Source organism: Calidris pugnax, unplaced genomic scaffold (genome assembly GCF_001431845.1).
Source record: "Calidris pugnax isolate Ruff unplaced genomic scaffold, ASM143184v1 scaffold41, whole genome shotgun sequence".
Classification (NCBI taxonomy): domain Eukaryota; kingdom Metazoa; phylum Chordata; class Aves; order Charadriiformes; family Scolopacidae; genus Calidris; species Calidris pugnax.
The window spans coordinates 27,598,786-27,611,399 of record NW_015094509.1 but is presented as its reverse complement, the minus strand read 5'-3'; the positions used below and the strand labels follow the sequence as shown (position 1 = coordinate 27,611,399).

The window sequence follows — 12,614 nt, the reverse complement described above, 5'->3', positions numbered from 1 at the left end:
CAGAGTATCAATATAGTGTTTAATATTCTGAAATTGAAAAAAAAACCCCACACTTAAAAAGGTAAAATTTCAGTTACCACATATGATAAAACCTTTCATCAGCACATTGTAATAGAAATATTACAGAGAGTATTATTTCCAGTAGTTTACACTTCTATTAGGCCTATTTTGTATTTATGAACAAAAGTAGCAGCCCATTTTTTTCCTTCTATTTACAATATATTAAATATCGTCGACACAAAACTCTTCTGCCTCCATTTATTGCTTGACTTGTAGGTACTTGTCATCAGTGGGGAAAACATGGGAGGTGAGGACGTGATCAGGAGACGCTGTCAAGAGAGTCCCCCAGATCACACCCCCGTGATGCTGGCTTCAGTAATTAAAGAGTAGTTTGAGGACTTTACAGGATTTGAAAATTAAGCAGGTTCTACACGAAGTAACAGCAGTTCCTGTGCCTGCAGCAACGGTGACCCACGGGAGGAGTGGCAGAGGTTGGTTTGCAAAGGAACTGGAAGGTTGTGTCCAAAAGCCAGCGTAATATATACAGAAATTAAATAAATTAAGTGCTTCAGAAGAGGGGAAAAAAAAAAAAACAAACCCCAAGGAGTGTCACATACTGTTCCAAATGCCAAGTGCTGGGCCTTGTTTCTAAAGGAAAAACAAGTTTAAAAAACAGTTGTCAATAACATCCCAAGTATCTTCTCTCCCCAGCAGGGAGCTTTCGGCGTGATCCGTGTCTACATCTTCAATACTAGAGCACCATAAATGTACAGAGGGGGAACAACCAGTCCTCCCAGATAAAACCAGTTCAGAAAGACACTCAGCATTTACAGTAAATCCAACAAAGGCACTTAGATATATTTTTTTTTCCTTTTCAGTGCCCATTTCCAGCTATTATAGGCTGTAAAGATTGAATCGCATGGTTTTAGACAAATGAGAAAGAGCTCCAGCAGAATTACTGGAATTACTGAACTGGTTTCTGCTCTCTCTCTCTTGGGGCAACCAGCACCACGTGGCCCGGCCAACAGCCCTGCTCCTCCCCACCAAAACGGGTCAAGTTCAAAGGCAGTGACCCCTCAGTTCACATTCCTGTTATTATCAAACATGCAGGAGCAGGACAAGGTGCCAGGAGAGATTCACTTCCATTTCCATTTTCTACAACAACGTAGCTACTAAATAACTCAATAAATACCACAAAAAAATAACACTGAGAGGTGGTTGAAATAGAAGCAAGATGCTGGAGTAAACGCGGCCTGAGGTTCTGAGCTTTTTTCCTCAGCACAGGGAGGAAAATATGTATTTTGCCATATTTTGAACAGTTGAACTATTCAGCTTTCCAAATGGCAATCTTCCCTTCTTCCTTCCCGGAGCCGCTGAGGACGTATCTGTCCTCTGCCGAGCACAGCGCCCTTACTGTGTCCGTGTGACCAACCAGCTCCTTCTCCACCGTCTTCTTCTCAGCATCGATCACGTAGATCTTCCCTCTGCTCTTGCCTTGTGACCTTCCACTGCTGCCAACCCACATCTGGAGTCAAAACAAAACCAAACCAAACTAGGGTCAGTTTTGATACTTGACGTTTCAGTCGAGGACACGGTGCCACATGGAGACGGTGAAGGTTCTCTCTTGCCAGGTTGGAAAAGGGAAACACTGAAAATACCCTATATATATAAGAAGAACTAGTTGAAGATGTCCCTGCTCACTGTAGGAGAAGGTGGACTAGATGACCTTTGAAGGCTCCTTCCAACCCAAACTATACTATGAGATATATGTATCTGCTGGAGTTGATGTCTATCTCCCTCTCAGACTCCCCGATACTCCTCAAGCTCCTCCCAGAGCTCTGTCACCACATGGAGGAGTTCCTCTCCCTGGGCACACCTCCCTCACTGGTGGAAGAGCAGGGACACCCCACAGCCTGGCACCTGAGTGGCAGCATGTCCCCATCGGAGCCCTGTCTGTGAAGCTGCCTCAGTTGTGGTGGGTGCAGAGCTTAGAGAGGACATGGCCTTCTTCTGGGTGGACACACCAGAGTTACACCACACTTCCTGCTCAAACTGCCATGCCATGCCATGTTTGCCCACTCTGATCAAGGTGCTCCTGGCCAGTAGCTCTCCCCAGGGGGTTCTACTATAACTGTTGGGTCACCATTGCTCCTGACCCTGCCCAGGTCTCCTCAGCTGCTGTGGGCTGTGGGCTCCTGGTGGGTTTTTTGGCTCCCCTGAGGTTCCCCTGGTTCAGGAAAAGATGGAAAAAGCCAGGACTCCCCATCTGATATCACAGCTACAGGCACTGGCACACCTACTGATACCACCCAGAAAAAGCAGGTACACAGCCTGAGTCTGACAGGGACACAGGATGCTGAGATAGGAAGCCATTGGCTCCTTTGGTCTCTTTTGGGTTAGGAATGTAGTAACTAAACAAGAAAAAGGTCACCTACAAAAATAGGCCGGCTAACTGGCATTTATTGTTTGTCTATTAACCTTTTTCCAAGGCTTAGTCTTAGGAGCCCTGAGATTAAATCTCAAGGGAGCTAAAATTTCAGTTTCTACCATTACCTGCAAATGTCAATGGCCAATAAAAGTCACCACACACTTAATTACGGATGAGGCTTTTGGTTTGACATGCATTGTGGGGTAGGTAACAGCCATTTGGGCAGTCTGATTTCAAAGAGGAATCAACATTTCAAACCAGTACCTACAAAAACACCCAGTAAGGAAGCAATGACAGCCCATGAGAGCTGCCAACAAACAAAACCTTAGTAAAAGTTTTTAAATTGGGAGAGGGGAGATTTAGATTAGATACCAGAAAGAAATTCTTTACAGTGAGGGTGGTGAGACACTGGAACAGGTTGCCCAGAGAAGCTGTGGATGCCCCATCCCTGGAGGTGTTCAAGACCAGGCTGGATGGGGCTTGGAGCAACCTGGTCTGGTGGGAGGTGTCCCTGCCCAGGGCAGGGGGTTGGAACTTGATGATCTTTAAGGTCCCTTCCAACTCTAACCATTCTATGATTCTATGATTCTAAAAGAATTCCACAATGGGTAAAAAACAGTCCGAATGTCTCTCACCTGATTTTTAACTCTTATCATACAAGTAATCTCAGAGCAATCTTGAAGATGAATCTTTTGAGGTGGACTTGCAACATCTCTGGTGTTCCAGATGTACAGGTCACTACTCCCCGAGTAAGACGCCCACACTTCATCTCTCTAAAGCACAGAAAGACATGTTTGACATGAGCACTGCTGACAGGAAATATATCAGGATAGATAACTATGGCTTGTAATGCCACAGAGTCATGCTTCTTTAAAACAGTTTAAATAGAATACCTCAGGGAAGAGCTGGAAGCAGAGAAAACAGGAAGCCACATCCCTCAGGTGATGCTCAATTTTCATCTGTAGCCGGAATTCATGAGTTGACAAAACAAGTATGCAACTTCCAGTACCTTCAGTATTAAAGATAAAGAGTTACTAACAGAAGTGTCTACTTCCTCCATCTCTATAAACCATGGAGAAAAAAAGCAAAATAAAAGGGATGCATCTAACAAATGTCTTGTTTCTCAATCAACAGTGAAATCTTTGAGGTATTTCTTCCTGTTTTCCCCAGGATCTATTTTTAGGTCCGTTCCTTCTCCAAACACCGGTTGCTATTCTGCAGCGCGTACAGCTGCTAGTTTAGAGTCCAAAAGTGATGAGAGGAGAAGGAACAACCTCCTTAAAATTAGGACATCTCATACTTAGGTTCTCAAGTGCACGTTTATTTTCATCTGCAGACCTGAGGCCAAGTGTCCGTGCTACAAAGTTCAGAGGGCTGAATCCATAACCCACTGCTGCAACGGCAGCATCGCTGCTCCCACAGCAGGACTGGGAACTGCCCCAGGCTTCAGCTGATGTTCTGTTAAGATGTGTTTGGACACAGGCTCTGGTGTGTGGCAGTAGTGAAAAATCAGTGCAAAATTCCTGCATCGGTCACCGTTTATGAAACAACTTCAAAGTGTTCTTTTACCACAGCACAAAGCTTGACTTCATGCATCTCAACTTCTACAGAGGGGATGGCACTTCTGGAAGTGGCCAAAATGCAGGTCTGGGGATCACCAAGGCAGACCAATACCATAAAGTATTAAAAACAGACTAAGTGGAGATTGGGGGAAGAACATTTCTTACACCTAAGTCTGAGTTTGAGATGAATGTCTTGTTCCGTCTAATAAAACAGTGCATTATGTGAAAACGTTTTTTTGGGGTTTTTTTAAATTATTTGAGGAATGAACTTACAGCACCACAGCTGGTCATTATGAAGCTTGATAGAAGTGAGATTTTGGCAGGGCAGCTGAAAGACGCGGTTAACTTTCAGAGTGCTGATGTTCCAGGCAATCACTGTTCCGTCTAAGCTGCTCGAGTACGCCTCGCTGGTGGGACAGATGAAAAAATTAACAACAGCAGTACAGTGTACATTCATGTTCAGAACAGACTTACATGCAAAATTACCCATTTTATAGTAAGCCAAATTAATGTTCTTATTTCTGACACCGGAAGAGTAAAGCACAGTAAGGATTTCCAACAGAAAATGGACTGAAGTCCAAAAGCCTCCAAGCCAGATATTATCATTATTTTAATAGAGAACAATTAGTCTGCTTCAATTCTTTTAAAGAAGGTGACCGGTCTTGAGTGGACAAGGAGCACATCCATCCTGTGCCCAGCAAGATACCTAGGGAAGGATCTAAACTTCTTTTCCCCCCTAGTGATATTCTCAGGAGCTGGTTCTAGGCAGCTAAAAGGGCATTTAAGCAGCCAACAGCTCTGGGCTGCAGCCAGGCATCCAACTTACAAGCTGCTTATGCCTCCTGTTGGAACCAAAGTATTTTACCACAGATATTTTCTTCTTCTTCTTAAAATTATACTTTACAAAGTCTGTATCATCGGAAACACTGCAGGCTAATTCAGAGCTCTAAGTGAACTGGAGCACGCGTTACATCATGCATGAGCAGTTAAATACGACAAAAATTTTCCCTATAACTCTCCTGCCTTGGATTTTCTCTCTTTTTCTCTCACATTAGGACAAAAATACGTCAAAGCTGTTTTCCTTTGCTACTCCTGTAGCAATGTACCCTCCTTCCCCCTCCCCGATTAAGCCACAACCACCAGTGGGAGTTGTGATGGTTGAATCCAGCTTACTCTGGATTTTGGGGGATGGATGGCAACTTGGTACCCAAGGGCTGTCTGAAACAGTGACCCAGATGTCTCGCTGGTATGCAAATATGATTATAAGTCAATCATTTTACTCTATAAATAGTGGAAAGCCCAGGGCCTGTTGAGTTCTCCTGCAGGGCAGCAGGCTACACATCAGGACTCCCCACGAGTAGGGATGCTTTTCAAGGTTGCTCCTCAAGGCTGAGAGATGCTTTGGCCCAACAGATGCTTGGTAAGTGACTAATAGCATGCCCAACCTTGAAATGTTAGCTAAGTGAGATAAAGGATTGATTGTGCACATATAATCCTTCAGACATAAACCGTTAGCCAAGTCTGGGACTAGGACTGGCCTTTCAATACCTGAAGGGTGCCTATAGAAGAGCTGGAGAAGGACTCTTTGCCAGGAGGTGTAATGATAGGACAAGGGGAAACGGTTTTAAATTGGAAGAAAAAAGATTCAGATTAGATCTCAGGAAGAAATTTTTTACTATGAGGGTGGTGAGACACTGGAACAGGTTGCCCAGGGAAGTTGTGGATGCCCCATCCCTGGAGGGGTTCAAGGCCAGGCTGGATGGGGCTTGGAGCAACCTGGTCTGGTGGGAGGTGTCCCTGCCCATGGCAGGGGGGGTGAGGGAACTCGATGATCTTTGAGGGCCCTTCCAACCCAAACCATTCTATGATTCTATGACTGGATCCAGCTGCACCCAGGCTCCTCTCTGAGAAGGAATTAAAAAAGCCAGGGGGTCTTTTCTGAACCTCGACTCAACAGGAGGGTCTCCCTGACAGTTCTGTCCTACCCTGTCCTCCACGCAGTAAATAATCAAATCTACTTTGCCATCGAATCTTGTTAAACCACTGTTGCATTTCCCATTCAACTTTGTTACCTCACTATTTTATATCAATAAAATATACTGCTGTTCCTCTCCTGTGAGTGAAGTGCACGATTCCATTTGCAACACCTGCACCTGGGAAAACAAATTATACTATCCCTTTTTTTTTTTTTTAGCCTCTATCATCTGCCATCTTCAGATGATAAAACCTTTTCCAGAAGGTTCCAACACCACCTAAGCAAATTAGGAAACCCAGTTATGCCTGCTGTGGCACTGGCAGGGCTGTGGCTGGTGTCCAGTCTGACCATAGGAAGCCAGAGTTAAGGCCTCCAGCCAATGCTCTTCCCACTGCTACCAAAAGTATTTTGCCTGAACAAAACCATAAATGTATTATTTTTATTTATTTATTTATTTTTTTGCAAATAGGCAGGAAAAATCCAGAACCATGCTGTAAACATCCAGTCCACGATGTGCTCAAAGCAAAAATGAAGTGGGCTTTAAATTCCCATCTGCATTGATTCATCATCAGATGCTGCCAATTCTTGGCTGCTCTCATCCTCATCCAAAAAAGCATTCCTTTAGCCTCTTTGTTCCAAAGTACATAATGCTCTTTTTTTAAAAAGGAAATTCTTAACTTACCAAATACAACATGGGAGCTACAAAAATGGGCTAAATGAAGGCTTATGTTAGCAGGCCAAGCCCCTCCTTTTATAACAATACTTTTTTTCCAAAATCTAGGAAAATCAGGCACTGGTTTTTTATATGAGCTCCTTCTCCTTGAGCACAAGTAAACTTTTTGCCTTTGTTTCAGTCTAATCAAACTGTATTATTTGGATTTTAACTAGTCCTCTGCTCACTGTGGGTCAAATTCTCTGGTCTGGTGAACACCAGCTACATAAAATGGCTTTCTGTTTAATCACAGGAAGATTCTCCACACGTCCCTGACTCTTCTGGTCCTTCAGTCGTCCTTCACATTTGCTTGTATATGTATTTTTAGGAGGAAAACGTGGTAATTAAATATACCTGGGTATTCCATTCTTCTTCTCCACAACGATGTCCATAACATCGGAACGATGATCGTTCAGTTGCTTATTACAAGACATACTGTGGGTGTTGATGATATAAATAATGGAGTCTTGAGAGCCGATCCACACTTGACTCTGTTCTACCATGATCATACAAGTCTGGGGAGAAAAAGCAAGATTAAATAAAATCTAGAAGAAAAATCACTCTTTAATGTAACACGGAAAAAGGCAATATTAAGATGCTACAGTTTTCTGGTGATGACAGTGGGAGATCAAGACTTGGAGCTCCAGTGCTCTATCCTTTGCTCTGCTCTATCAATCATGAGAAAGGACAGATGTCTTCTGTCAAGAGTTTATCCTTCAGTAAATAGGATTAATAATGTATCTTGGTAACTGACTCAAAGCTGTGTTTCCTGGCCCAAACAATGTAAAATTTACAAAAAGCATTGGGGAAACCACAGAAGTTACTGTAGTTCTTTTGGATCTCCCTTTCAATATCATCCACCTGGTTTCCTTACACCTTTCCCCAGTTTCCAGTTCTTCAAAGCACAATTGAGTTTTCATCCTGTCTTAGGGCTCGTCTCATCTTCTTTTTATATTGATTCTCCCCGTTATTCTTTCTCCACAACTGTTTCAAACCCACCCTCTAGCACCAAGAAGCCACGCCATTAGGCCAGCAAGCCCTTCTGATACCCAATCTGTCACTTCCCACCAGCTGATTTGTTTTGTTATGAATTCTTTTGTTATGAAACAGGTTGACTTGTTCTGTTATGAATCCTCCTCCTTTCTGTTTTTCTCCAAAAATCTCCATTTCTCCAAGTTAACTGAAGCCCAGGCAACTCAAATGTCTTTCTACAACCTCTAAAGAAGGACAGGGATTCAGGGTCACACAGGCTACAGCAAGAAAAACACCAAGCCAAGGCAGGAACTGTGATGTGTGTGTCAGTCTTACCAGCTTAGAGCGGCCCATTTTGAAACAGTGCTGCTGAATAGACCAGGTAGATGCGTCAAAGACCACCACTTTCCCCTCATTTAAAGCACACCATAGTTTGGGATGAGCATTGCCAGGTCTTTCTGAAGGGTCGAGATGCCCTAGAAATGAAGCAGGGAATGTCAAAGAGATAAAAGAAAAGAAACCAGTTTTGGAGACCTGTGGAAAAATCATTATTAGGCAGAGCAGCTTCCTAACAAAACGCACATGTGATCTGGAACTTGCATCATCAGTTAATGAGTGACACAGCTTTCACAAAGAATTTGTGCTTGTTCTCATCTATTTCTTGAATTCACCTTCTGGTTTAATCTTACACTTCAAAGTCATTCAGAGCAGAGAGAATCTTTTTCATTGATGACTAAGTACTTAGCTAACTGGGATTGCAGGACGGCTTTTAATCCCTACGAAATACAACTAATAAATCCACTCCATCTGCTCCATTTGAGCTCCACTTTGAAACCTCATACTACAAAGAGAGAAAAGCACCACCAAACCCACCACCATCCACATGCAGTTGCTCCTGCCCACTTCCTTAACTTTGGAATGACACTAACTTTCCCCTTTTGTCTCAAATTGCCCAAACACTAGGAATTACATATGATCTTACATCAGAAGACTAGTAAGGTTATGAAGTTAAGAGTTAGCAACTTCCAGAAGTAACATATCTGCTACTGAAATTCATGCCCAGTTCTTAACTTTTTCTATTTTTTTTTTCCAGTGCTTTTTGAATTAGTCAGATATAAATGTGCCAAGTCTCACACAAAAGCTCACAAGGAAATTGATAATTGATAATTCCATGTGATGGATAGTACATTAGATCACGTACTACCCAAGGAGAGTCACTGGCACATCGGTCTGGCTGGGATTACAAGAGGTGGAAACTCTATTCCTTGCACTGTGGTTCAACCAAACCCCCCAACTACTAGAAAATAAAAAAATAACAATGCATATTGGTCAATGGTGGAGCATCATTCATCCACCCTGTTCAATAAATGAAGAAGTCTTAATGGGAAGTCAGCACATTAACACATAATTGAAGTCTATTATAAGGCAGGAAGACAAATTAAGACTGTGAAACCTATGCCTTGGAGTATCTTAATATGCAACGTTATTGTTCTTTTTTAATGATTTTCTGGTTTAGTATTCAACACACAACCAAAGCACATCAGAATGTGAACAAAATCAGGCAGTCATAATACCAGGTGTTATGAGATAACATGCTTTATAGGCTAATTAAAGCTGAGTTAACATAAAGAAAGCAATACATTGCCTTACCTGGCGTATAAAGCAAGACATCTATTGCCTGTGGAAATGTCTCCCCAGCTGAGGGATTGATCTTGTGCTTCAACGTCTCTGAAGTTGTTTTGGGGACCATCATAGGCACTAAAATAGATTTTTAAACAGTCATGAAGTACACACTTACACCTAAGATGTAAGAAGTAGATCTATAATTCTTATGAAATAATAATTCTGCACCATTTATTCACATTTCTCACTTTTCCTTCCCTCTAGCCATAGCTGACTAAGACAGCCCAAACACCATTGGTATGAATTCTGGTAGCAGAAGCCCACATACAATACCCAGGCTTTCTAAACAACCACAATAAAAACACATCATCCAACCATGAGACAGACATACCATGGCAAAAAAAAACCCAAACCCTTAAGCTTTCTATTAATTCTATTTAATAAACTACATCTGTGAAAGTGAAATCAAACTAACATCTTGTCCTATTTTTACAGATAATCAGTTTGAAAACCAGAATAGAAACAGAAAGAGCTGAGGCAGATGATGCAACAACAGCAGGCTTTGTAGCATCGCTACGTGACTGACCTTCATTCTTCATCCTGTCAAAATAAGCCAGTTTGGAGGCCGCATATATGTTCTTGGAGGACTGCAGGGCACCAACCACAGCATCCATCAGGAGAACGTTTGTCAGTGCTTGCTGAATATACTGAAGATCCTAAAGACAAAAATCTCGCTGTAGTTTATCTATTGCTCATTATTCTTACAAGGCTCCACATTCAGCAATCACAACCCATGACACAAGCACGAGCCAGTTGCTGTGTTAACTCATGCCGCTCGCAGTCAAACCCTGCTCCCACATCACACATCCCACTCCAGGAGCCAGCATTAATTGATTACTCCAAAGGAATTATTTCAGATCTGGCACAATCTTGATACAGGAGGTGTAAAGAAAACCACGTGACTGGCACTGGTGGAAAACGTGCAGGGGTCACAGGATGAACATCCTTCTTTCTTCACGGGAGGGAAGTAAACATTATGCTTCACCTTGCTCAAAACAATTCAAAACCCTCCTGAAGAACCACCAAACTACCTTTTCACTATTAAATTTAGCAGTCACGAAGAATTACGTGGTTTAAATGGAAACCTGGCTCCTATGATCGTTTCTCTCAAGGTTTCTGTGGCAGAAGAAGACATCTTCTCTATTCATTGAAAGGATCTAGAGCCACCAGGGCTCCAGAACAGCCAAACTCTTTCTGTACATTGTATTTTGAAGCAAGGTGGGGAAAAATGTCCTGTTAGTTAGTATAACTATTCTCATACATTGTGAACTTAAGAAACTATTTCACAGAACTAGTGAATAAATTAGAAGTTCCACGCCAAGGGATGAGAAGAAAAAATATCCTATATTTTTAAATGTTTATTTTTAATTTTTTGTATTGCTCCAGAAGTATTGCATTTAGAAGTAACAAAAAAATAAAAGCTTATTAGTTAGCTATTGGTTGTTGAAACCTAGAAATTCTAAGACTGAGGCATTAATTATTTAGAACAGAGACAGAAAGCACACGCTTCATACTTATTTGGTTAGAAATTCCCATATTTATACCTTGTGATCATCTGCCATTTTCTTTCCAGCCCACATTTCTTTCACTATCAGGTACCAGAGATCACACTCAGTTTTAAGGTTTGCTTCAAAGACTTCTTTTTTAGATGATGTTTTAATCCTCAGAGTAGGTATTTTCAAAACAAGGAAAGTTACAGTCGTGCTCTTAACTTCCTGGGAATGTAAGGAAACAAAGAAAGTGAGGAAGATACAGCATGAAATCAGAGATAAGGTGCAGTACTCGTAGAATCAGAGAATTGCCTGGGTTGGAAGGGACCTCGAAGACCAACGAGTCCAACCATCAACCCAACACTGACAAAAACCATCACCAAACCACGTCCCTTCGACCCACATCTACATGTCTTTTAAACATCCCTCACATCACAGTCAAATTAGCACAATTAATGCTCATGCTATTAAACTTCTCGAGCTCTAAATCCCACGTGCTGTGCTCTGCACCCTTCTCTACATCTAGAGGTGATGACCCCTAGATTTTTACTCGATGTCATCCTAGCAGCTGGCAAACCATACTACATCAACCCTAAAATTCTTGGTCCAAAGACCCAGAATTTTATCTAGTCACTCTGAAGTTACTGAGTTACTCCTACACTCCTTCCTGAAACTTTTAAGCTGAGAGACAGATCTCTGCAGCATGGAACATGGCCTGTATCCATAGACACACAAGAGAAGGAGAAGTCACTTGGTGCTCACCTCGATATCCCTGAAAGCAGCGATCTGGATGTAGCCAGGACGGCCTCCTTCTGTCAACAGGAACAAGCGCTTTTGGGTCAGAGCTATTTTCCCTACACCGTAGTTAGTTTTAACTGAGCAGGATAACTTGTAGACACATTCATTTTTATCTAGATGCTCTATTACTGTCGGTGGCAGATTCACCTCTTGAGCTTCTGCTTCAGTTTCTTTCCAGTAGTTGTAGAAATCTCTGAACGTTTCAGGATCGATCTGTTTCTGCTGCCCTAAAAAATGGTTAAAACGTATTTAATGTCAGAAACAGTGATCCAGATTTGCAGAGAAAGACAGCTTTAAAAGACAGTAACTTTATAATTGTGCTTCTAACAGCATAATGGGTAAGCAAGATGCAAAAACCATAAAAAAATAGGCCTGGAAAAGAGTTAAGAGACATAATTCTTCTCTTGAGGTAGAGAGATTCGTCTGTAGTTAGCCCAGGGCACAGGTCCCGTGCATCTGGCATCCTCCCTTCCTGCTGTACAAAGGGAGGGAGCAAACACTGTGAGTCTTGCTTTTTGAAATTTACACCAAAAATCCAGTCAGAGGATGGATTTGTAACTTCCCTACCGCATTGAATACTTTCCATCATGATCTTCCAGTTCTTTATTCTATTGGATGCTATTATATCACAAACTTACCAACCTGGGATAAAAGCTACAGTTAAATACTTCAGCAATAGGCATTCTGAGTAATTAATTATTCTAAGAATTCAAGCGTTTGGACAACAGAATCTCAAACATAAATTCTTGCAAGAGGCGTGCTGCCTCTGGCTTCAGGAAGTATTGCTACAGTCTTGCTATTCTGGCCAATGTTTAATTCTTTGTGGCCACAAAAATATAACAGTTACCGGAGTCACTCCACACCGAAAGAGAAGTGAAAAGTATTTTATAAAAACACTCGCAAACTCTGTTTTTAGAAATCAATCATGAGATTCAGTTCTCATTCAGGAGAGAAGAAAGTCCTCACAAACATAAACATAACCTCTCCTCTTGCT

The 12,614-nt window shown here is 42.0% G+C and overlaps 1 protein-coding gene across 3 annotated transcripts in view; it reads right to left on the bottom strand.

The window, feature by feature from the left end:
- Positions 1 to 12,614, bottom strand: part of DENND3 (DENN/MADD domain containing 3) — a 39,129-nt gene continuing 26,515 nt past the window's right edge. For all 3 annotated transcript variants that reach the window (XM_014965158.1, XM_014965157.1, XM_014965159.1), the window contains 10 exons: positions 11,585 to 11,847; positions 10,877 to 11,047; positions 9,859 to 9,988; positions 9,300 to 9,407; positions 7,986 to 8,125; positions 7,032 to 7,192; positions 4,264 to 4,397; positions 3,322 to 3,437; positions 3,064 to 3,201; positions 1 to 1,525 (listed from right to left, as the gene is read on the bottom strand). In XM_014965158.1, coding sequence (XP_014820644.1) covers positions 1,325 to 1,525; positions 3,064 to 3,201; positions 3,322 to 3,437; positions 4,264 to 4,397; positions 7,032 to 7,192; positions 7,986 to 8,125; positions 9,300 to 9,407; positions 9,859 to 9,988; positions 10,877 to 11,047; positions 11,585 to 11,847 — 1,562 coding nt within the window. In that variant the 3' untranslated portion in view covers positions 1 to 1,324. The remainder of the gene's footprint in view (positions 1,526 to 3,063; positions 3,202 to 3,321; positions 3,438 to 4,263; positions 4,398 to 7,031; positions 7,193 to 7,985; positions 8,126 to 9,299; positions 9,408 to 9,858; positions 9,989 to 10,876; positions 11,048 to 11,584; positions 11,848 to 12,614) is intronic.